Source organism: Scomber japonicus, chromosome 6, assembly GCF_027409825.1.
Source record: "Scomber japonicus isolate fScoJap1 chromosome 6, fScoJap1.pri, whole genome shotgun sequence".
NCBI classification, from domain to species: domain Eukaryota; kingdom Metazoa; phylum Chordata; class Actinopteri; order Scombriformes; family Scombridae; genus Scomber; species Scomber japonicus.
Genome location: NC_070583.1, coordinates 32,897,033 through 32,922,784, shown reverse-complemented (window position 1 = coordinate 32,922,784; position 25,752 = coordinate 32,897,033). Strand labels below are relative to the sequence as shown.

Genomic DNA, 25,752 nt, shown 5'->3' with positions numbered 1-25,752 from the left:
GCGGCACACCTGTGATATAAATCCAACGCCCCCGTCTTTCCCAGCAAGTTCTGTGTCCCGCCCCTCATGTTTGATCCGCTGGAGGAACGGTGTGTTTCTGCGCAGATCTGGGAGATTTAAAATGACAGAAAGGCCTTTGGTTGACAAGAAGAAAGGTAGGACTGGGACATCTTCAGTGAGATCACTGACGCTGCGCTCTCACACGCGCTGCACTGAGAGTCACACACACACACACACACACACACACACAGTTTAATACTGAGTTTAAAATCAGTTTTCTTTCAACAGTTTCAGGGGAGAGCGCGAACGCAGTCCCCCATTATGCAATCGAGATTCCCACATTTGGGGAAGAAGTTGACGGATGCAAAGCAACTGTAGACCGCAGACTTTCGCGCTCATTGGACGAGCGTCTACAGTTTGGGCCAACCAGAAGGCCGGACTGTCTACAGTTGTCTATGGCGCCTACGACAGCTGAAGGAGAAGCTGCACACCCTGAGGTAATGCTTGAAAATGACTAACAAACTTTATGTAAAACCCACTAGGCACACTAGCAGGGCTTGAAATTAACTTTTTGATCTACTAGCCAAGTGGCTAGTAGATCAAAAAAGTTACTAGCCAACCAGATTTTTTACTAGCCAAAACCAAAACGTCGCTTTACTATTGTATTTGTATTTCATAGGGGTGTGACGATACACTCAGCTCACGAGACGAGACACGATATTAGGTTCACAAGATCAAGACAAGACTTTAACTATATTCTTAAAAAAACTTCAATGAGGAAATAAATGACTGTTCTTTTATTTGAAATTCACAAAATGGAATTGACATATTTTAACTAATCATCTTATAATGAATCACTTCAGTTCTACTTTCTAAATATATAATTATCCTATGCAGCATGCAGCACTGTGAAAGGTTTCCCCATATAGATATTTTATATATTGATAATTTTGATATTAATGGAAATAACAACCATAAATACAAAAGTTAGATACAATCACAAATACTAAAAAGTAAATTATAAAGAGTAGAAACAATTCTAATATATAAATATAAATTAAATAAAGAATCTAATTCTCACAAATTATAACATAAAATAAAATAAATAAAACAACACAGAAATAAAAGTAAATTGCTCAAATCCTGTATCACATAAATATACAAGTAGAACAAAATATAAATAGTGTTATAATTTGGTAGTGTGACTCATTTTACTTTTGGCATCATTAGTCTTCCATACATGCGCTAGATTCCTCCGCTGCTCCTACCTCAGGCTCTCAGTGTAGAGACCTGAGGTTAACCTGCTCCTCTCCTCAACTCATCTCATACTTCTGACTGAGATCTTCTCTACAGGTAGAAACTGTAACAAGGTTTATGATCCACATGTGACTTTATAAAAACAACACATGACGTGCGAATGAGCGATAAAAAGCCGATCGTCTTTTTTTTTCTTTTTTTTTGTTTTTGGTGCGCCCCTTAATTATAGCTTTGCGAGACAATATTCACTTCAACTACAAATATCGTCGCGTTTTCGTCTCGCGTGGGCCGTCTCGCGCGGCACGAGATCTCGTCTCACCCCTACTATTCAGTCTTCTAGCCAAGTGGCGAGACAGCCAAAAATCTGTCTCGCCACTTGAGGAATTTGGGTCGCAAATGGCGAGTGGCGAGTGCTAATTTCGAGCCCTGCACACTAGGAATCATTTTCTTGTTTTGTTTGTTTTGTTATTTCAGATCACATTGGAGGGATGGCATAAAATGTGGGAATCCAGGGTCAATGGTCTCCCTGCCGAAGACCTGAAGTGGCTGAAGGAAGATGATGAGAGGGGGCTCTTTCAAAAGCCCATGGCATACCAGGACAAGTATGGGAAAACAAGGTGGAGGAGAGTCCTTAAAGACGACCGGATGTGGTTTCACCCACCCGAATCTCCTGGCATAATGGGGGGTAGAGTGCCCTCGGCACACTCCTTTTTTCAGAGCTGTCTGTTTTTCTGGAGAACAGTAGGTGTGTGGCGGTCTTTGCTGCCCCAGGCCCGAGTGTCCTGCAAGAGACAACAACAAGGCGTTCCTGTACCGATGTGGGTATCCAAAGACTGTCCGGCGGATCTGCGACGTTGGAGGCTGGTACTCCATGTTAACAGAGGTCCTGGCCTGCAACGCCTGCCGGAAAGCTAGCAGTCAGTTCCTGTCATGGGAGGCAGACATCTTGAGGCAACTCAGCCCGGCGCACAGAGCAGTTTTCCCAGCCGTGTTAACATTACGGTGAGTCTCTGCATAATTTCACAGTGATTTGAATTCTTATTGATTGCACAATAACACATCTAAGGTTCATTGCCATTGTGTTCTAATTTTAGGCGTGGTGTGGACAAGGCAGTGATCCGCTTCATGAGCGATCGCACTGAGGGAAACACCATGACCAAGGTGTGGAGACAAGTGCTGGAGAGCCACTGCGAGGATTACTTGCAGAGGAAGGACCTCTACACGACTCTCCTCAGCCAGTTCCAACCTGGAAAAATCACAAGTAAGTCAGATTTCATTTTCACACATGCCTGTAACAAAACAAAAAAGAAATGTTACACAGTACATAGGTCCGTGTATCATTTGTTCATTTGGTATTCATTTGAGAAGAAAAAATGTAGTTGCAACAGATTTACAAACAGGCGAAGAAGAAGAAGAAGTCCAGTAATTTCCGGGACAAAATATCAAAAACAGCCCTTTTGTTAATTTTCGTTTTTTGACCTCAGTCAGTATGAAATCATAAGTCTGAAAAACAAAGCATATCACATTCATAAACAAATAATGAAATAACAAGCCATTTTTTCAGTTTTTGATTGATGATGATCCACGGACCTACATATTATCTCATTATTGTTTATTTTCACATTTTCTCTCCACTTCAAGCATCTTGACTCCCCACTTCCAGAAACCACCACAGAGGAGAGAGCTGCCCTCACCTAAGCTGCTGAGGAAAGCCTTCCTCATTGAAGAGGCGGACGGCAGACTACCGGACGCAGATTATGTCTACGTTTGGCAAGGTCCTCAAATATGACTCCACCAAGAAGGTATATTTGACACACTACTGTTGAAATGGTCAAACCACACATAATGTAGAAACAAAATATAGACCCTTGTTCTTGTATTTATTATCAGATCTGCAAGAAGCTGTCCGGAGAAGGCAAAGGCACAGCAGAGTGGTGCACGAACGTGGCCAACGAGCAGGGGCAGATCCTCATATCGGTCCTGACCTGTGAGGAGTCGCTCTTGAAAATGAGGCCGATGGCTGAGGGCCTCATGGCGAGGTACGAGAGGGCAGGAGAGGCACCTCCTGAACTTATGTATGTGGACCGTGGCTGCTGTCGTGTCCTGGGAGCGTCTTCAGTGGAGCAGCTGTTCAGTGGGTGGGCAGATGGAGGCATGCTCATTCGACTGGACATCTTCCACTGGATCCACAGGTTTGACGCCGCCCTCAGGACCGACCACCACCCCAAGTATGCCCTCTTTAAGTCGTCGCTCTCTGCTGCTGTGTTTGCCTACAACTGGGATGACATGGCGCTCCTCTTGCAGGCAATACGCGCCGGGCACCTGACCAAGTATGGTTCCCTGACTGATAATGAGCTCATGGAAACACATGTCACCAAGTACGACCTGAGCCATTATGTCCGGAGAATCACCGTTGGGGCCCAGGAGACGTTCATGTGTGTGCAGAGTGCCATTGAAGTCCTGAAGGGCACCGCTGGGATGGATGAAAACCAAGTCCACCTGTTTAAGGACGAGGCGGCTGTTGACCATGTGTGGGAGAACCAACAGAAGCACCTGGAGTGCACCCAAGATCCACCAGGGCGGAACATGTACACCATCAAAAAACATGTCACCCGCAGTGGTGTGCGGCTCCCATATTACACCACAGTCAGAGGGAGCAATAATCTGGAGGGCTTTCACTCCTTCCTGCCCAACATGATCTCGGGCCCTCACTGTGCCACCGTACCGTTCCAAGTGTACTTTCTGGCCGGCATCACTTGCTGGAACTCGAACGGAGAGTCAGCGAGTGTCAGAGGGCAAAAGGGGAGAAGGTACGTGGTGTACCAGGATGATGGGAGGTGATGCGATGCGAATGTCTGTGTGAATGCTTTGATGGGGAGGGGGGGGTGTATGGCGGTACATGAGTAGGGTCATCCAATGTCAGGTGGCGTTTGCTCCACCACTGTCTTTTAACCGTATGTCTGTATTGCATGTTGTTTTGTTTTTTATTGCATGTTATTTATGCAACACTGTCCCTGTCTCCAAGATAAATTTCTCCCTAGGGAGACCAATAAAGTAACCTAACCTAACCTAACCTACCTGTCTCCTCTTGTTCATCGCCTGAATCAGCGGTGTCAGGAGCTGTTTGGGGAGTTGGAGGAAGTCAACTATAGGCCTCCTGTTCCAGCTGGTGATGAGTGGATTGGACTGGAGTACCTGTTTGCTCAGTCATCAGAGCCATTCAATGCTCCTGACCACTATTCTCAGGCCCGGGAGACACTCCAGGAAGCAGAGGACGAACCTCCATGATCGCAACATCCAGCAGTTTGACTCCTTGTACTCTGCATGCTGGGGAAACGCTCTCTTCAGCCGCACCAGTGGAGATCCAGCAGAGTCTTCCTTGGTGCAGAAGCTGAAGTTCAGCAAACGTTACTCAGCTGCACATCTGCTGGACTCGAGAAAAAACAGGCTGATGTACTGCCTCATCAAACAGCTTTGGCTGCATCCAGACTGTGGAGGCAAGTCTCTAGGGTCACCGCAGAAACATCAGGTGACAAAGATGTACCAGCGGGTGCAGCAGAGAGTGACGGAAGACGACGCTGAGCTCACCAAGCTCGGCATTCCCGTCTTGAAGATTAATTCAAAGTGTGTCTCTGAGTTCATCCGCCAGAAATGTAACAGATCAAGGTTTGTCTGTCCTCCGTCGCCACCAGAGCATCACTGACACCACTCAAACCCCAGCGCCAGAATTGCCAGAGGAAATCCCTCACACCATCCGGCCTCAGGTGGAGTATGAGGTTACACCATCTTTGGCAGGAAAAAGACTGCTTAAAACAAGAGTCCCCCGTCCCCTCCCCATTCTTCCTCAGTCCACTCAGGTGGCGATGCCAAGCCACCCAGTCCAGTCAAGCAGTGATGCCGGCATCACAAACAGTGCCACTTACCTTGTCCACGTCGCAGGCTTCCACATGGTCCTCTCAGTCTCCAGCGCGATCAACGGTCTACAAAAGAAAAAGAGCTGAACGTGACTTGTCTGGACCGCAGTGCCAGATGAAAGTCTACCTCTGTGCGCTCTGTGGCCAGCCTACACAAGGACACAAAAAGTATAGAAAGAAAACTTTTTGTGAATACATTGTATGGGCACAGAGGCGATTCTTCTTTGTGGCTGTGTCCTAGGCCCGCCGCCTGCAGCTACGGCCGTTTCGACCGTTGCTGCGGCCATTCGGATCACAGCCACGGGGGGATCTGCATGTGCTTTCTAACCAGCAAATTTCTGGAGGTCCAAGTGGCATCTTTGATGGCGGTTAGGGTGAGCCATTGTTTTGCAAAGTCTTTTGACGGTATTTTTTGCGGGCTCACCCCATACAGCACCAGTTGTGCTATGAGAACCTCCCTTGCTGGTAAGTACGGGAATTGCAAGGAGCCGGCCGTTGTCCACTGGTCTACAGCAGCACTGCACTCCCAGAGCAGATGCCTCACCGACTCAGGCGCGCCACAACCAGGTCGGGGGCAGGTTGAGTGCGTTGACATGCCCCGGGAGTGCATGACAGACCTGACCGGGAGGATCTCGTGAGCCACCATCCATGACAGGTCCCGGAGTCTGTTTGGGAGAGCAGGATGGTTCACGCTGCGCCAAACTGTTGTGGGCTCGCCGAGTGGGAGCCTGCGCACCGGACTCACTGGTTCCCGCTCCTGCACAAGTGATCTGTGGTTAGTTAAAATCTGCAACTCCTCATGCTCAAGGTTAAAATGCCTTAAAAACTTCTGAATAAAATCATACGCTGGTGGCAGGTTAAAAGACAGGTATTCTTAGGTCCACATGTAAAATCTTCAGTTTTCTGAGGTAGGGCTTGGGTCTTTTCTCTATTTAGTTTTGACCCAGAGGCCTGTCCAAACCAATCAGTCAAGTCCAGGGTCCTGTTGACAGATAAAAAGTCGGTACATAAAATGTTCACGTCGTCCATGTATAAGTTGCACCTATTTTCCAGTCCCCCACTCCCCGGCAGTCCTACCCCATTGATTCGTTGGTCCTTTCTCAAGACCTGTGCTAGTTGTTCTATGCAGACGATGTAGAGGAGGGCCGATAACGGACACCGCAGTTAATGTCGACTGCTTTTGTCAGATGCCCATTAACAACAAATTTGCTGGTGATGCCCCGGTACAGCAATCCCACCCAAGCTATAAATATTTCTGGGAACCTCATTTTTCGCAGGACCTGGATGGCACAGGCTTGATCCGGGTGAATCACGTCTTCTATAAACAGACATACGTGTCGCTAAAAGTTTGCTAAAAAGTTTAAAAGCGACTAACCCTACTCCCCACTCTAACCCACCTGATTCTAATAATGAACTCATTATCAAGTTATTTAACAACCTTCAGCTGCTTGATAACGAGTTCATTATTAGAATCAGGTGTGTTGGAGATACCTAAAACATGCAGGGCAGTAGCTCTCCAGGAGCAGAGTTAGAGATCACTAGTGTAGAGATAACGCTTCATGTAGGATCTAGGAGTGACAGAAAGACCACAGTACAATATTTGTACCTACCATTCACCATGTTAGAATTCAGGAGAGCAATATGAAATGCAAGGCAAACCTCACCATGCTGGCACATATGAATATACATACATAATATTTATACATACACATACTGTAGCTCTGTTCATCTTCTGGTCCACGCTCCAGTCCAGTAGGTGGCGATAAACGCACCTGTAAGCTGGTTGCCAACTGCCAATAAAAATCCATAGAAGAAGAACACAGTAGCAGCTGATGTGGGTGTGGTTTAATCTTCACTGTGTAGGAAGTGTGTCGAGGTGTGTGTGTTTACAGTCTCTGCTGACGTCAAGAAAGGGTAAGCATGACTTCCTGTTTATGTTCACTGGACCACTGACAGCAGCACTGCAGCTCCTTTTTATTCCTAACTGTTTTCAGCTCATAGAGATTTCCATGAACTACGACAGATCTGTATGTACACAGTTTTATCAGTTAGTGTATAGTGACCCCCAGTGAGCCTGTGGTCAGTACAAAAATAACTCGCAGTCAGCCACTGTTGGCTCTAGATAACAGCAGAATTGGCAGTAGAAGGTTTTGGCTTTTGGAGCTGACACATGTTAATGTCTGTCTCAGCTGATTAACACCTCTGCTGCTTCTGCACAGAGTCAGGACGTTTAAACCACCTGGCACTCCCAAGTTATAATAAACAACTAAATATTAGGTTACAGATATTTAGTTACCCTATTTAAAGTGTAATAAGTAATGTAACTATTTAAATTATGCACTCAGAGTAATGTAATTTATTACATTTGATAACTTTTTGATGACTTCAGCTGTTAGGGTAAGAGTACCCATTAAGCCCACTAAAATCTAAGTTCAGGTGTTTTTCATGGATACTGACGTGATTTATTTTAGATGATTGGATGACCTGTTTGTACTCTTCCTTCCTTCCTTCTTCTTACAGGTAGTGTCACATCATCATGTCCTCTCCAGAGATCGCCTCTATCTCCTGGGGCCACATGAAGGTGAAGGGATGCTCCTCTAGCTACAAGGACTGTAAGGTCTGGCCTGGAGGCAGCCGCGGGTGGGACTGGAGAGAGACTGGGACTGATGTGAGACACGTTTATAAAACTTAACCTAGTAAGAACACGCTGGAGTTTCTCTCTAACAGTAATGGGATTGAAGTGTAGAAACATTTTTATGCTTTTCCCACCGCAGCATCACCCAGGAGTACAGCCTGCTGATCTGGAAGAGGTGCTGAAGAAGGGAATAGACCTGCTGGTCATCGGCAGAGGCATGAGTGAAGCTCTGCAGGTAAAACAGACTCTCAAACAGCCCAGTTTATAAGATAAATGCCTGTCCACACCAAGAACTATAACTATAATGATAACTATAATTATGCAGTTTTAAAACTTGTTCTAACTCAAGTGGATGGTGGACTCCACAACACGACTATAAAGACACTGGCAGCGGTGAACGATATCATAGGAATCGCTTTAGGGCGATGATAGAAACACTATGAGCCAATCAAAATCCTTCCACTAAACCATACAGTACAACAAAATCTGCATCCAGCCTGACATTTACAGTTAGGGTTGAGTATTACTTAATACCTTTTTTTTTTAAAAGGTATTGACTGAAATAAATTGATACCAAAAACATTGAAACGTCTCTCGTCGAACGATACCTGCAATTGGTCCTTTTTGCACCCAGAGCTAGAAAATATGACTATCTGTATGGACTTGTTCACAATTGTGTGGCTCATTGACATTTTTTAATAGTTTTGGCATTTAGGTTACAGTACCAATTAAGCCCAAGTAATAAAATCTAATAAGTTACCAAGTAACCTTCCCAAGCCTGCAGATACAATGAAATTATATTTATCTAAATCTGCCTCAAGAGTATAAGCGCCAAGATCTGTGAGTGACTTGGTTTTACCTAAAATTTGTGTTTCTGTCATTCTCTCTGTCTCTTCTCTCAGGTTCCCTCCACCACTCTGGACTTTGTGAAGCAGAAAGGTGTTGAAGTCCGAGTCCTGCAGACAGAAAAGGCCGTCGCCGAATACAATAAACTGGCTGGACAGGGTGCCAAAGTGGGCGGCGTCTTCCACTCCACCTGCTGATGTCGCCCTCGCTGCAACACGTGGGACGGCCTTTAATTGCCTTAAGAGACTGTTTCAGTGAATGAATGGCTGATTTAGGGTATTTAAATAATCTTATATGCTAATTTTGACCTAATTTCAGCCTTGGATCAGCTAGCAGTGTGAACTTCAGAACGCTGTTAAAGTTTTCAGTGAACCCAAATCAGATTTACTTTAATCGTTATCTTATCATGGAGGAAATCCATTAATGATATATATTTGATTTCTTTTGTTTTTTACATGAAAATTAAAAAGACCATATTGTGGTGTTGTTGGTAAAAGTTAATAAATACACACTACAGTATTTTCATGAAGGTGAAAATGTATTTCTGCTTTTAAGACAAAATAAAGTTAGAATATGATTCATCTCGTCGTGTAGGTTTGTCATCAACACAACTGTTGAGTACAAAAAAATACTTGTTTCCTTCAACTTATGCACAACATGCTTCAAAAATGGCTTTTTTTATTTTTAAAGAGAAAGCAAAACAGTGTCAGTGTCCTTTACTGCACAGTTTCAGATCAATTATTGTTAATAGAAATGTGAGCTAACGTGGCTAACGCTAATTAATGTAACACAAAAAAGACGCAAAAAGCTGAAAAGGCTCGTCAGTCTCTCCTCTGTGTTGTTAGCGTCGGGCAGGTTTCGGCATGATGTAGACTTTGACGGGCTTGCTAAACGGAATAGTTCCTTCCACAGACGTCTCGGGCGGCGGGAGGCTGTCGATACTGTCGCTCCATCCCAGCTTGGACGCAGAGGAAGGGGAGGAGGAACTGTAAGCCAGCAGGAGGTGCACTTCAATTTGAGATGGCTCTGAGGGAGGAGGAGACGAGAGGAGGAGAGGAGAGGTTAGAAACAGACATTTTAAGATGCGTCTCAGATGTGTGTGTTTTAATACCAACCTGTCCAGGCGCTGTGTGAGAGGTAGACCTGTGTGATGAGTCTGTGTCTGTTAGGTCCTGGTTTTCTGAAGTCTCCAGGTTTAGGATGGATCACATGACTCTGGCCGTCTGGATACAGAACCTGCAGAGACAGAAGAGAGAGCAGGTGATCCCACTAGAGTTCAAATCCAGTGACTGAGCCCTGATCATACATTTTTCTGATTCGTCACTGAACTGAAAAATTAAGAAGTTTTCACAGCTTCTTACCAACTGAAAATGTTGTGCATCAAACTGACCTGAACTTTCACCGTGTTCTGGGGGTCCTGGACGTGCTCCAGCGTTGCATCGATGTCTAGTGCCACCACCAGGCCAGATGTGAACTTGAGCGGGTTGTCTGACTCCCCTGTCGGCTCTATGATGTTGGCTGTTGCCCGATGGATCTGTCGACCACAGTACATACTCATTTAAAAAGGTGCATCTACTCGTATATAGAGCTTGACAGACTGTAACAGGAATATCACTTTGGGTTTGAGAGGTCACTGACTGTTTCTTCTACCTGTTCAGGCAGTCTGAGCTGCAGCAGGCCGCTCTGTCTCAGGGTGGTCTGGAGGATCTTAACCAGCTCCACCGGTTTACAGGACGACAGCCGGGGCATCAGCTCCAACAGCTTCTCCACAAAACAGTCCTGGAGGTGAGGCAGCTCTGTCAGAAACGACCTGAGTGATTAAGAAAAGAGAAGAGGAAAAAAAAGAACATTCACTTAGTGTGGAGAGTCGGCATGGACTGACAAAAAACAGGTACAGATATTAAACCAGCAAATAGAATCTAATAGAGAATTATATGAGAGAGAGAGAGAGAGAGAGAGAGAGAGAGAGAGAGAGAGAGAGAGAGAGAGAGAGAGAGAGAGAGAGAGAGAGAGAGAGAGAGAGAGAGAGAGAGAGAGAGAGAGAGAGAGAGAGAGAGAGAGAGAGAGAGAGAGAGAGAGAGTGTATTTTTATTAGATAGATAAAGCAAGTGGAGAGGGTTTAAAAAAATAAAGATATTACCTCTGAAAAGACTCGACATCCTGCAGAAACTTCTCACAGCTGCCGATGAGAGGATCCAACCTGCAGAAAGATAAAGAGGAGGGTACTGTTATATTTAAATACATGTGTGTGTCTGGGTCTCTGTCTGTGTGTGTGTGTGTGTGTGTGTGTGTGTGTGTGTGTGTGTGTGTGTGTGTGTGTGTGTGTGTGTGTGCGTACCCCTGCCTGGTGCGAGCCGTCAGTATGAGCTGCAGGGCTTTGGCCTGTAGCCGAACGTGATGTATGGTGGCCACCTGTCTGTTCTCCAAGCCGCTGTACATGAACTCCAGCTTGTAGGTTTCCTCCAGGATCTGTAAACATCGTCACACATTTAAAACCTTCAATGTGCCTTTTTGTGTTTTTATGTTTTGTGTTTAAATCTGTTTTTTTTAATGTTTGGGTGAGTGACTCTTTTTTTTGTGTCCGTGTGGTTTAGTCAAATGTAAAGGAGTTAAAATGTGAAAATAAACGTATGAATAACTAAATTTCTGCTTTTAATCCATTTAGAGAGAATATATTAGAGGATTATGGCAAAAATGTCTAAGTGGTGTAACCATAAAAACTTTGTACCAAATAATTCAACTTGCTTAAAAACAGTAAATAGTCAATAAAACAGCATATCAACTAGTTTGGCATGATCTTACATTATAACTTTTATATTAAATAAAGCTAATGGAATACTATTGTTCTAAATATTACATTTAATCTGGGTTACCATGGAGATCAGGACACATTTACGGTACTTGTTTAAAATAAAGTAATTATTAGTATAAGTACACTTAAATACACTGTAGGTGGATACAATATTATTTTTTCTTTTTTTTGTGGTTACACCATTTGACATTTTCAGGAGCATTCAGACATTTTAACAAACCTGATGCTGGATTTAAGACAAATTTTAAAGATATTTTTGAATTTCTCATCTTGCCAACCTTTATATGTCACTGGCCCATTTGCAGGTTTTTAAAGTTCTATACTCAATACATTTATCATTATCATTAATACAGGTGTGTGTGTGTGTGTGTGTGTGTGTGTGTGTGTGTGTGTGTGTGCACGCTGACCTGCTGAACAGCTGCAGACGCCATGACGTTCTGTTTGAGGCAGAGAGGGACGGCCATGTTCCACAACTTCTCCTGCAAAGCCTGAAGAAACAAGGAAGAGGTCAATGATCCTTTATTTAAAAAAACAAAAAAAACACTTTTTCACATTTCCAAAGTAACCTTCCCAACGCTGTGCACACGCCTACCTTCATGAGCAGCAGCTGGCAGCGCAGGTATGTAACGCAGAAGTCAGCAGCTCCAGCCAGCTCAGTCTGCAGCTCGCCCAGCCGCTGCAAGTCTCTGATACACCAGACAAGACGGGAAGGGAGACTCATTAATAAATCCATCAACCAAAGAGAGATGAATTACAAAACTAACCAGATACATTCTCAATTTTACTGAATAAATGATTTTCAACTCAAAATAACCTCCAAATTTTGTCTCGAGTGCTGGTTGATTTTTTAAAAATTTAAAACGAGTGCTGTAACTTGTCTTGTGTCTTGATATGTATATTGAACCCCCTCTTTTCTTCTCTCTGTGTGTTTTAATGTATGTGTACCGTATGGTGAAGTTGAGCAGGTCTTGGCCTCCGGGTGCTTCCAGGTTCTGGATAGTGCTGATTCTGTTCAGACTCTGTTGAAGGAAGAGCTGAGCCGATTCCACTGAACCCGAACCACAACCAAAGTCCCCTGCCGAGTCCAAACAGTGCACCAGCTTCCTGCCCGGCAGCTGAACAGACGGGGGAGAGAGTTACGGGAGAGATGGTTAGAGGAGAGAGTGTTACGGGAGAGATGGTTAGAGGAGAGACGGTTAGAGGAGAGACAGTTACAGGAGAGATAGATGAGAGACAGTTACAGGAGAGACAGTTACAGGAGAGATGGTTAGAGGAGAGACAGTTACAGGAGAGACAGTTACAGGAGAGACAGTTACAGGAGAGATGGTTAGAGGAGAGACAGTTACAGGAGAGACGGTTAGAGGAGAGACAGTTACAGGAGAGACGGTTAGAGGAGAGACAGTTACAGGAGAGATAGTTAGAGGAGAGACAGTTACAATATTTCAGTTCTTACTCTTAGCGGCGGTACGAGGTGTGACAGACTGTCCCTCAGGTAGGAGTAGTGTCTGAAGGTGTGGTCGGAGAACAGTGCTGGCAACGTGGGACACGACTTGGCGGCGTTGAACACCAACACCAGCACGGCGATATCTGACGTCAGCAGCCAGAGTCAAGGAGGGAAATCACAGTTTACAGGTGAAGAGACGAGGGTAAAGAAACACTAAAACGCTGGCTGTAGATGCTCATGGCCATAAATCATGACGTGTGTTGAGATTGTTCAGGTGAGAGAAGGATACAGGCCGGATCGTCCATGTCGGGCTCGGGTGTGTCGAAATAGGGGTGTGTGCTGAGCAGTTCAGGAACGAGAGGCAACACCAGTGTCGGGTGGCGGGAACCCAAAAACTTGAGACACCTGAGGGCAAAAAAATACATTTAAAATCATCAATGGAAAGTTTTTTATCTGAACACAATCTTTAATTTAGCTTATGATGCTGTAGAGGACATTATTTGGGAACCCAAGTCCTAGTTCTTAACTAACAAACACACACACACACACACACACACACACACACACACACACACACACACACACACACACACAATCTCTCTCTCTTACTTCCACACAGAGTTGCGGTCGGAGGGATACTTGTTGAGGTTCTTCAGCAGCTCCAGCAGAGTCAGCTGGATGCACTCTTTCGTGGAGACGTTGGTGTAGCAAAGTAATTCATGAAGAGCTTCTCTGATGTCACGAGACGAGTCCTGGAGACAGACAGTGACATCATCAGGGTGCACGGACATCACGCTTAAATAACAAAGAGTTTAATAACTAACAAAAAGAACCAGATACGTGATTTTATTCAGGAGGTTATGAATGAAAAGTCGGACTTTACTCTGAAATTTTAAATATTTGAGGACACCAAAGATGAAGCCAAGCAAGTTGTATTTTTTACCTGTTTATGGGTCAGTGAAGGGTTGGCAAATGAGTTATAATATAAGATCATGCCAAACTAGTTGATATGTGTTTTATTGAGAATTGACACAAAAAACCTCATTGACCCTTTTGTAATATATTATATTTTAAATATTGTGTTTTTTATGATTTTTCTATTTTTTTTGGGTCACTTTAAATCAGAGGTGTCAAACTCATTTTCGTTCAAGGGCCACATACAGTACAGCCAAATTTGATCTCATGTGGGCCGGATCATTAAAAAGATGGAAGGGAGGAAGGAAACAAGGATGGAAAGAAGGGAAAAGTGATAGGAAGGAAAGAAAGGAGGGAAGGAAAGACAAAAGGAAGGAAGGAAGGAAGCATGGAAGGAAGCAAGGCAGGCAGGAAGGAAAGGAAGAAAGGAAAAGAAGATGAAGGAAAGATGGAAGGACGGAGGGAAGGAAAGAAGACAAGGAAGGAAAGGAGGGTGGGAGGAAGGAAGGAAAGGAAGAAAGGAAAGGAAGAAAGGAAAAGAAAATTAAGGAAAGATGGAAGGAAGGATGGAGGGAAGGAAACAAAGAAAGAAAGAAGTAAAGGGAGGAAGGAAAGAAGGACAGATGACAGGAGGGAAAGTGGGCCGGATTGGACGCCTTGGCGGACCGGTTCTGGCCCACGGGCCGCATGTTTGACACCCCTGCTTTAAATCTATATATTGAGTGTTTCTTTGTACCTCCAGCACCGCCAGCACGGTGTCCAGCTGGTCCTCTCTGAGTGTTATATGAGTGGAGATCTCTCTCAGCACGTGGATGGACTGCAGCCTCACTTCCTCGATCTCGTCGTTGAACATGTCGACCAGGAAGTCCAGACACTTTTCGGCGAAGGTGGCGGACGAGCGAGCGAGCTGACACAACGCCTCCACTGCTGCGATACGCACCTCTGAAGAAATGAAAAAACATGGAGAACAAACTCACTTCACAGGTCCAGATCTATTTCTAGTTACTAAATGCAGTAATGATATATTCTTCAGGCTGGACTGTGTTTCCCGTACCGAACATCTCGTCCTCCAGACCGTGAACGAAAGCCCCGCAGGCCCCCGAGGCGATGAGGTTGACAGTGTTGGTGTCCAGTTTCTCTTTGGGGGCGTCGTCGGCCCACTTCCTGCCAGAGGAGAACTCTCCAGAGGCAAAGAGCTCCTTGGCGCGTTCGTGTGCCGTTCGCTTCCTCTGGACACAGATAAGAGGAGAAAGAGGCAGCAGGTTAACGTGTGCTCGTTAGCATTAATGTAATATCTCATCTTTTCTTTATTGTTTTTTTTTTTTAACTCACCCTGAGATCTGACATCAGCTTCTTGTCCAAAGTTTGCTCCAGAAATTGAGGACTAACCTGCAGCATCGAACCCTGACGACACGACAGGAAAGACACGATTCAATAAGCTCGACAAAATGTGAAAGTTGTGTTTGTGTCTCATTCAAAAACCTTTTTCAGACACACATTAATTGTAACATTATTTATTATGTGTCAGGGTTATTATAGTTTTTTTCTGAAATGTGCAGATAGGAATGGATGTGTGAACGTAACTTTTTGTTGCTCTATGTTTATAACCACACAACACATATCTATAAATGTCTAGACTTAAGGAAAAACTACATTTATTGGGATGAAAATAAGTGTAAGTGTGTGTGTGTGTGTGTGTGTGTGTATCGTTCTATCTTTGAGAAAAGCAGTTTCACTTGAACACCAACGTTGTGAGGACATTTTAGTTGTTCCTCACAATTTCAAAGGGCAATTTGAGGGTTAAGACTTTGTTTTAAGGTTCAGGGGCGCTGCCAGAGATTTTGGGGCCCCATGAACAGATATCACATTGAGCCCCACCACCACACACAAAGGCCACACAAACCATACATATTCACTATAATCACACCTGTACTTGTGAAGGTTTACATCTCCCCTGTAGTCTAATACTAACTTAACAATATCTACTGATCTTTTAAAGGCCTCTGTCAGTAACAAGCCCTCAGATTCATCCTACTTTTCATCCCCTCATGACGCCCCTATTAAGGTTTAAGCTTAGAATAGGGATTAGGCATTTAGTTACGATGGTTAAGGCGAGGGTAAGGGGCTCAAGAATGCATTATGACAATGTGTGTCCTCAAAAGGATATAAAGACAAACGTGTGTGTGTGTGTGTGTGTGTGTGTGTGTGTGATCCTGTCCCCTCACCAGTGTTTTGGCGGCCTGCACTCGCACCATCCAGGAGCCGTCACTGACCATGTGACTGATCTTCCCAAACGCGTCATCGACCAGTCGGATCTCCTCGTTGGACGACGGGATGGGCACGATGCTGATCGGACAGAAAGAAAAAAAGAGAAGTCAGACGAGGAGTTTAAAAATAGATGTAAAGTCAGATTTATTTTGGCATCACTTTATTTTACAGCTCATTTAATCTTATAACAAATTCCTGAAAATCTTGGACAACATTTTACAGATAGAGTGAAAATAACACACTGAGCTGCCATAAAAATAAAGATATTATCATGATTATTATTATTATTAATTTTAACAGTAAGTCACTGAATACGAGGGTCTTCTCACCTTTCTGGGTACGACTGGCTGAGCACCCAGACCATCTGCACTGCTGCAGAGCGAACCTGCTCGTAATCATCTGCCAACAACCTGCAGGCCTGCAAACACACACACACACACACACACACACACACACACACACACAAAAGGGTCACTTAAGTTTTTTTGTGTTTAGTCCATTTTAAAGGGGTTAAAATGCGAAAATAATCATGGTCTGTGCTCGGGATAACTTTTAATCAAACACACATCTTGAAATAGATAGAAAAGATAAACATAATTAAAAAGACATTTTAACAAAACTGCTTTATTTATTATAATCATCATTAATTTGTCTTGAGCTGAACACAAACAATATCAATCAATCTTTATTTGTACAGCGCCAAATCACAACAGAGTCATCTCAAGGCTCTTTACACATAGAGCAGGTTCTAAACCGAACTCTTCAGGTTTTAACTTTAAAGAGACCCAACATTCCCACATGAACAACAGTGGCAAGAAAAAACTCCCTTTTAACAGGAAGTAACCTCAGAACCAGACTCAGAGTGGGAGAACATCTGCCTCGACCAGGTGGGGTAGAGAGGAGAGAAAGTCTAAGTCTAAATGTCGGCTGTGAGGAGGCTGACCGTGAGTTCCTGTTACCTGTTCATAAATGATCTGATGAATCTTCATTCCTCGGTCATGAAGCTGCAGCTGGAAGACAAACAAACAGACGAGCGCAGAATGAGCCGAGTTACATAAAAACAATCATTACTGGTTGAGCTTTTGGTGGGTGCAGGTTTTAGAGCAGGATGGGGGGGGGGGGGGGGGGGGGGGTACCATGGCTTTGAGGGCTGCGGTGCGGACTCTGGGATCCTGATCTGCAAAGTAGTCGCTGATGATACTCTGTACGTCTCTCACTCCTCCTGAAGCAACACATGAACACAGAGACACAACAGGTCAATGATAACAGCTCAAAGCCCAAAACTGACCCAGGAATGTGAACTTTATACATCATTCATGTTTCAGAAGGAGATTCTAGAGCAGAGGGGTCAAACTCATTTTCGTTCAAGGGCCACATACAGCCAAATCTGATCTCATGTGGGCCGGATCATTAAAAAGATGGGAGGGAGGAAGGAAACAAGGATGGAAAGAAGGGAAAAGTGATAGGAAGGAAAGAAAGGAGGGAAGGAAAGACAAAAAGGAAGGAAGGAAAGAAGGAAGCACGGAAGGAAGGAAGCATGGAAGGAAAGGAAGAAAGGAAAAGAAAATTAAGGAAAGATGGAAGGAAGGAAGGAGGGATGGAGGGAAGGAAACAAAGAAGGAAAGAAGTAAGAAAGGGAGGAAGGAAAGAAGGACAGATGACAGGAGGGAAAGTGGGCCAGATTGGACACCTTGGCGGGCCGGTTCTGGCCCACGGGCCGCATGTTTGACACCCCTGGTCTAGAGATTAGTGGCTCCACATTAAGTCTTTAAATATGAAAGGAGCTTATGAAAGTCAGGTTAGGACCTTTTCATGGAACAGATCTACTGTGATAGGTCGTCGTTGTCGTTCTGATGTGAGAGTTAATCCAGCCAAAGCTAAATATATGAAGTGATGTCACACACCTATTGACGTGCCCTGTCCCTCATCTTTGGTCAGAGGCGTGTCCACCATGCCGAGACACCCGAGGAGCTGCAGACATTTGTTCCTCACCCCGAAATACGTATCAGACAGATGCTGAGGAAAAAAAACACAAGAGAGAGAGTTTAGTGTCTTTGTCCACCTACAGTGTATTTAAGTGTTGTTTTACTTTAAAACAGTATCTCTATATTCAAAGTTTTTAAAGCCTTATGACAACTATTTTTTCTAAATGCAAAAGAGGATTATATTTATTCCATATTTTGATTCACATTTATTTTCCTGTATATGTGTGTGTGTGTGTGTGTGTGTGTGTGTGTGTGTGTGTGTGTGTGTGTGTGTGTTTGTGTGTGTGTGTGTGTGTGTGTGTGGTGTGTGTGTGTGTGTGTCACCTTGCAGGCCATCTCTATGAGCCTCTGTCTGACTGCAGGACTCTCAGGAAGTTGTGTACCGATGACCAGCAGAGTTTCCAGCAGCTGAGCAAGAACCTGGTGAGATTCTTCAGACACAGAAACAAAACTATTAAAGTTAACAAGAAGTAGACAAACACTTTTTCTAAAACATTAATATCAAGAATTTATACTTTGCATATTGTTTTAAATATAATCTAATTTTAGTGTTTAGTTCTTAAATACTTTGCCAAAAGTGAATAACCCTGAATAATGTTAACCCTTACATACTGTTCAGGGTCCAATTTGACCCATTGTTATATTTGAGGGCCGTAAAAACACCTCAATATTAATTTCAGCAGGACTTTTCCTCATGTGACCCACAGTATACACAATGGAAATAAATGCATCGTTTTTGTAATTTTTGTGAAGCTGATACAGATTTTTATGAATGAAAATGTTTTGCCAGTGTTTATAAAAGAAATTTAAAAGTCAGCATTAAAAACATGTTCATCATATTTTATAAAACGTTCTCCTGGACCATGACATAGTGACTGTGAATGTCTTTTATCCCCATAAATAAATATAATACACTCTGACAGCTTCATCTTCTTTCATCTGACTGATGGGGGAATTTATGAATGTGAATTTGTGTGTAGAGACTAATTATGAGTCAGAATATGAAAAGTATGTGAGGGTTTAAACTAACTAACTAATATCAACTATTTCAAAATACTTCCTCAAAACACACCTGATGTGTACACAGGAGTCAGTGTTGATGCATGTTCGTCTCACTAAACACTGAATCTGACTAAATGTATTGAAACAGTAACAAAAACAGCGTGACAGAGGATATAAAGTTCATGTGTGTTTCTATGAGGAAAAAGAAGATTGGCTCTTACTCTCATTGTTGAGTGTGTTAATGGCGTCGTCTACGATGCAGTCGGGGCTGAATCCCTGCGTTTTGGACAGCAGACCCAGCAGAGAGGCGATCTTCAGCCTCACTGAGTTATCTGTCTCCTGGGAGAGATCATCAACATCATCATCATCATCATCATTGATAGTGATTTTAATTATGCAGCCCATACATCAATGGAGAGAGTAGACAGGACACAGGAGTCCAGGATGTCTTGTATTGAAAAGGTTTATTTACTTCATGAAGGAGAAGTGAATGAATGATCAGTACACGCAGTGTTTCCCACACATAGACTAATTCGTGGCGGTGCGCCACAGATTCAACACCGGCCGCCACATATTGCGTTTCGTTATTAATTTTTTTTTTAACGCTAATTAAAAAATACGCATCGTATTCGTTAAGCTGCATTTCCTTTTTCCTTTCTCTGCTCTCCCTGCGTCTCTCTGTCACTCAAGCGTCTCTCTCACATAGCTCACACACACAGCCCCTCCCCTCCGTGCACACCGCGTGTGTCTCCATCAGCGAGATCACCCCCCAACCCCCCCCCCCCCCCCCCGTCGGCCGGTTTACCGAAACCGACCAACCAACCAACCCCCCCCCCCGTCGGTCGCCGGACTACCACCACACATTGCCTTCAGATCTGTGGGAAACACTGGTACACGTTATGTTCTGATGCTTCCTTCAACTCTGAAGTTTCTGTCCTCCAGGGATAGACTTTAAACTACACAGATAGACTTTAAACCTCACAGATAGACTTTAAACCTCACAGATAGACTTTAAACTACACAGATAGACTTTAAACCTCACAGATAGACTTTAAACTACACAGATAGACTTTAAACCTCACAGATAGACTTTAAACCTCACAGATAGACTTTAAACCTCACAGATAGACTTTAAACCTCACAGATAGACTTTAAACCTCATAGATAGACTTTAAACCTCACAGATAGACTTTAAACTACACAGATAGACTTTAAACTACACAGATAGACTTTAAACTACACAGATAGACTTTAAACTACACAGATAGACTTTAAACCTCACAGATAGACTTTAAACCTCACAGATAGACTTTAAACTACACAGATAGACTTTAAACCTCACAGATAGACTTTAAACCTCACAGATAGACTTTAAACCTCACAGATAGACTTTAAACCTCATAGATAGACTTTAAACCTCACAGATAGACTTTAAACTACACAGATAGACTTTAAACCTCACAGATAGACTTTAAACTACACAGATAGACTTTAAACTACACAGATAGACTTTAAACCACACAGATAGACTTTAAACTACACAGATAGACTTTAAACCTCACAGATAGACTTTAAACTACACAGATAGACTTTAAACCACACAGATAGACTTTAAACTACACAGATAGACTTTAAACCTCACAGATAGACTTTAAACCACACAGATAGACTTTAAACCTCACAGATAGACTTTAAACCACACAGATAGACTTTAAACCTCACAGATAGACTTTAAACCACACAGATAATGCCCAAGGTTGAGCCATGCCCAAATATGGTCATATCCAACACATCTACAATATACAGAATTTAGTCTACTGGTCTATAGACAAAACATTGCTTAGACCTCACTCAGGACCTTTGTCTTACATCCAACACTTTATCAAACCTCTGACTCCAGCTGCCTCTACCCCATCCAGGGACAACAGTCAAACACATATCTGACATCGGTTACTATAGCAACACTATCACAATGCCTCCTGTTTTCCCCAAAAGGAGCAGACTCACTGTTTACCACTATCTCAAGGGGAGACAGTGTCTAACCCTATCATTTGGTGAGGCGTTGCTATGACAGCAAAGCCTAGTTTGACCCCGTGCATATTAATGATGGAGAATTACCTAACAATGATCAGACATGTTTTATCTGTTCGACTCAGCTTCGACTCGAGGTTTTCAAAGTCTCTGACAGCTGTAGAGTTTTATTAATTGTAATATAACTCAGAACAGAACATCTTTGTATTAACCCTCCTGTCGTCCTCCCGGGTTAAATTGACCCGTCTGTTTTGACTGTTCCTTCCTTCCTTCATCTCTCTTCCTTCCTTCCTTCCATCTGTGCTTCCTCTCTCCTTCTCTTTCTTTCCTTCTTCTCCCTTTCTTCTGTCCTTCCTCCCCCCTACCTTCCTCTCTTTCTTCTTCTCTCCTTCTTTCATCCCTCCCTCCTACCTTCTTTCCTTCCTTACTTCTTTCCTCCGTCATTCCTTCCTTCCTTCTTTCCTATGTCCTTCTTTCCTTCCTTCCTCCCTCCCTCCTACCTTCTTCCCTCCCTCCCTCCTACCTTCCTTCCTTACTTACTTCTTTCCTCCCTCCCTCCTTCCTACCTTCCTTCCTCCCTCCCTCCCACCTTCCTTCCTTACTTACTTCTTTCCTCCATCCTTCCTTCCTACTTTCCTTACTACTTTCCTTATTTCCTTTCCTCCCTTCCTTCCTTCCGTCCTTCTGTCGTTCCTTCCTTTCTCTCTAACTTCCTTCCTTCCTCCCTCCCTGCCTTCTTTCCTTTACTCCCTTCCCCCCTTCCTTCCTTGACTTGAACACAACAGGAGGGTTAAATATGAATCATTTTATTATAGGGTAACTTTCTTGCTCTACCTTGTAGTAGTGCTCCAGAAGGATCCTCACTACTCCCTCAACGCTCTCCACCTCCACCGGCTTGCGTGCGAAGTGCAGCAGGTACTGCAGGGCGTCGGTGGAGTTGGTGGCCTTACAGAGGTCGATGTGCAGAGCCGCAGACTTGCTCGGTTTAGACAGACGGAGCTTCTTTGCCGGAGCTTCTTCATGAGGAATCTGTGAGCGTAAAAAAAAAAGCAAGGAGACTTTCTTGTTACTCCTTTTCTAATCAGTCTTTCAGTCTTTTTAGCATCAAATTCCCTCTTTGTGTTTTACTGTTCAGCTGTGGAGGAAGTATAGTAACATAAAGAGGGACTCTGGCACTAAAAACACTGTAATGTTGAAAGATATCTACTTGATTTGACTCATATTAGCTTCAGATCAACTTTTAAATACATTACACTTACACTGAAAGCACATTTTGCATAGCTAGTATGAACAGGAGGAATTATTGATGAGATAGGATGGGAAAGGATAGTATAGGATAGGATGGGAAAGGATAGTATAGGATAGGATGGGAAAGGATAGTATAGGATGGGATGGGAAAGGATAGTATAGGATGGGAAAGGATGAGAGAGGATAGGAAAGGATAGTATAGAATAGGAAAGGAGAGGATAGGATAGGACAGGAAAGGAGAGGATAGGATAGGAAAGGATAGTATAGGATAGGAAAGGATAGTATAGGATAGGAAAGGATAGTATAGGATAGGATGGGAAAGGATAGTATAGGATAGGATGGGAAAGGATAGTATAGAATAGGAAAGGATAGTATAGAATAGGAAAGGAGAGGATTGGATAGGATGGGAAAGGATAGTATAGGATAGGATGGGAAAGGATAGTATAGGATAGGATGGGAAAGGATAGTATAGAATAGGAAAGGATAGTATAGAATAGGAAAGGAGAGGATTGGATAGGATGGGAAAGGATAGTATAGGATAGGATGGGAAAGGATAGTATAGAATAGGAAAGGATAGTATAGAATAGGAAAGGAGAGGATTGGATAGGATGGGAAAGAATAGTATAGGATAGGAAAGGATAGTATAGGATAGGATGAGAGAGGATAGGAAAGAATATGATAGGATGGGTTAGGATAGGAAGGTATCTCTAAAAATAAATTTAAAAAAGCAAGGGGACTTTCTTGTTACTCCTTTTCTAATCTTACGGTCTTTTTAGCTCCAAATTCCCTCTTTGTGTTTTACTGTTCAGCTGTGGAGGAAGTATAGTAACATAAAGAGGGACTCTGGCACTAAAAACACTGTAATGTTGAAAGACATCTACTTGATTTGACTCATATTAGCTTCAGATCAACTTTTAAATACATTACACTTACACTGAAAGCACATTTTTTATAGCTAGTATGAACAGGAGGAATTATTACATTGTTCAGTTTTCATTTAGACACCTTACCTCACTTGAAGACCTTTTATTCTGAAGGCTTTTTATGGACTGATGCTAGTTGTCTGTTATGGGATGGTGATGTGAAGCCTGTCTTTTAACTTATAGTTTACTTTTTATGTCTTGTTTTGTGTCTTATGTGCCTGTACAGCCGGAGACCAACATGCTTCCCCACTGGCACTGAGAAATACTTATACTACAATAACGTTTCTATCTTTCTATCTAACTGACACATTATACATTTAATTTAACCTTCATGAATCACTTTATATGTTTTATTCACTAACATTAAATTACTCTTTAAGATGAATGTTGTCACGCAGCAAACTAAAAGCTCACATTTATCACCTTTAACAAACATTACATTAAATATATGATATATAAATAAAGACATGAAGCTGTTGTTGTTGTCATTTAGCATTTAGCCACTTAGCATTGAGCTAACAGGCTAGTTAGTTAGCTATATAATCGTCTTTCAGCTTCAGTCTTCAGTTATAAATGAAATGTTGGTTATATTAAATGTTGTTGTCTCACCTGTACGACTTTGGAGAACTCCTCATAAACTCTCTTTTTCAGGTGTGCTGCCATGTTTTAATGCTTTAAGGAGAGATGCTGAAAGCTTCCTGTTCAGCTGCAGCGCTGACACCGTGTCCCATCTCGCTCTCCGTAGCTACGGCGGCAAAAAGCGAACGCGTTTAGTAAATGATGCTCGCGCAACTTTTTTTCATTTATTGAATAGTTTGTTCATTTTACAAATACGGATTAACACCGCAAAAGATGCTACATGAGGGTAAAAATATCAGCTTTGTAACGATTAAAACAAGCATCATCTAGGCATACACACATATCTATTTAAATGTTTATTACACACAGCAACAAAAAATATGTTTTTATTTATTTTCTATATACTACAAGCATCATAGTAGTTTAAAAAAACAGCTCATCATTACAACCATCTACTTCAATATAATTATTCTCAAAGAAATTACAGAAAATCTTCAATATTTTGCAACTACTTTTGTACATTCGTATTGCAATAACTCACACAGCTTGGGTTTGAGCTATAAAACATGCTTTGGACCATTTTATCTCTGTTTAATTCTTCTGCAAATCTGTTTTTGTTTTTGGTATGTATTTATTGAATATATTGTTAAATTTACAAACAAGGATTAACACAGAAAAAGAAGGTGCATGTGTGTGTATTAAAAAAGAGTATCATCAATGCATATACACATATCTATTCATATGTTTAATACACACACAGCAACAAAAATATTTCTTTTTGGGTTTTAATTTAGACATGAACTAATTACAAAACAGTTGAGCACATAGAATAGAAACAAAACACCTATATATAAAGGTAATAAAATGGCACACACAAAAAAACCCTAACTAATGAAACGAACAGTTTTGGTCACCCATAAGAAGTCGTGTGTTACATGGCAAATGTGAAGTATACGCATCCAAATATTCACGTGGAATACACAATGATAAAATGCGAAACAAGTCAAGAGTGCTCAAACCACATATTGATTTAATTTAGGTTTCATGTTCAGTCAGCTGTCGGTCATGTTAACTGATAATTATTCATTGTATTATTTTTGAAAGCATCCTCATTACCTCCCACTCCCACTAATAAGACAGAGGCTTTCCTTACTGTTAAATCTCAGGAAAATTGCAAACTTATATAGAATAAGGGATTAATGAATATTGTAGATTTATATAATTACAGATTATTGTAAAGATTGTTTATATTAAACATGTGCAAACTGACCGTATATGCCTGACAGCTCTTAACTTGAACCACTTTGGGTTATTTCTGCCTCAACGTATCTGTGTTGTGTGAACAAATTGAATAACAAATACAGTATATGAAATATCTATACATTTGAAGCATTGAAGCATTAAATATTTCGGGCATTTTTCTTGCCTTATAAATTACCTTTGGGCTCTGACCAAAATGTGGCAAGTTTTCTGTTTGAAAACTTATATTTTTGTGAATGAAAATAGATTATCACACAAAATATAACATGTACAACCATGAGTCTGAAAACAAGGCGCAGAAAAAGCAGTAAAATCCCTTTTAAAGGCAAACCAACATGGGGACCTATAACAGTACTCAGCTGAGCACCCGCAGCTCAATGCCAGATCCAGATCTTTTGGCTCTCTGGTGGTTTGGTCTGCGTGTGAAGACTCCCACTACGATCACCATGAGCGGCAGAGCCACACAGAGCATGATGCGGCTGATGGGCAGCTGGATCTGGGGAGTTGGAGGAAGCTGCTGCTGCTCCAATAAAAAGATGGATGTGAAGTCCAGAAACGCTGCCGGGCTGCTTTCTGTGGTTTTCACCTGACACCTCCACTTCCTCATGTTGTCCTCTCTCTGGAGTTCTGTGA

The 25,752-nt window shown here is 42.6% G+C and overlaps 2 protein-coding genes across 3 annotated transcripts; one reads left to right on the top strand and one right to left on the bottom strand.

Moving 5' to 3' along the window:
- The first annotated feature begins 6,937 nt into the window (after window positions 1-6,937).
- aamdc (adipogenesis associated, Mth938 domain containing) lies at window positions 6,938-9,003 on the top strand. The gene is made up of 4 exons (XM_053321581.1): window positions 6,938-7,085; window positions 7,692-7,839; window positions 7,946-8,041; window positions 8,709-9,003. Exons 2-4 carry the CDS (start codon window positions 7,708-7,710, stop codon window positions 8,847-8,849), a joined length of 369 nt encoding a protein of 122 aa, XP_053177556.1. The 5' UTR covers window positions 6,938-7,085; window positions 7,692-7,707; the 3' UTR covers window positions 8,850-9,003.
- A 295-nt stretch (window positions 9,004-9,298) lies between these two features.
- On the bottom strand, window positions 9,299-24,021 carry ints4 (integrator complex subunit 4). 2 transcript variants are annotated; one of them, XM_053321469.1, is made up of 24 exons: window positions 23,890-24,021; window positions 21,944-22,138; window positions 19,300-19,417; window positions 18,401-18,507; window positions 17,996-18,107; window positions 17,228-17,313; window positions 17,051-17,101; window positions 16,421-16,509; window positions 16,049-16,169; window positions 15,156-15,227; window positions 14,878-15,052; window positions 14,560-14,765; window positions 13,518-13,660; window positions 13,198-13,313; window positions 12,918-13,051; window positions 12,410-12,579; window positions 12,057-12,150; window positions 11,872-11,952; window positions 10,991-11,121; window positions 10,793-10,852; window positions 10,303-10,462; window positions 10,043-10,186; window positions 9,768-9,888; window positions 9,299-9,678 (listed from the first exon to the last, which is right to left on the bottom strand). In XM_053321469.1, exons 1-24 carry the CDS (start codon window positions 23,941-23,943, stop codon window positions 9,494-9,496), a joined length of 2,925 nt encoding a protein of 974 aa, XP_053177444.1. In that variant the 5' UTR covers window positions 23,944-24,021; the 3' UTR covers window positions 9,299-9,493. The 2 variants fall into 2 exon arrangements, with proteins under 2 accessions (XP_053177444.1, XP_053177445.1); XM_053321470.1 differs by having other exon boundaries at window positions 19,300-19,414.
- Window positions 24,022-25,752: the final 1,731 nt, after the last annotated feature.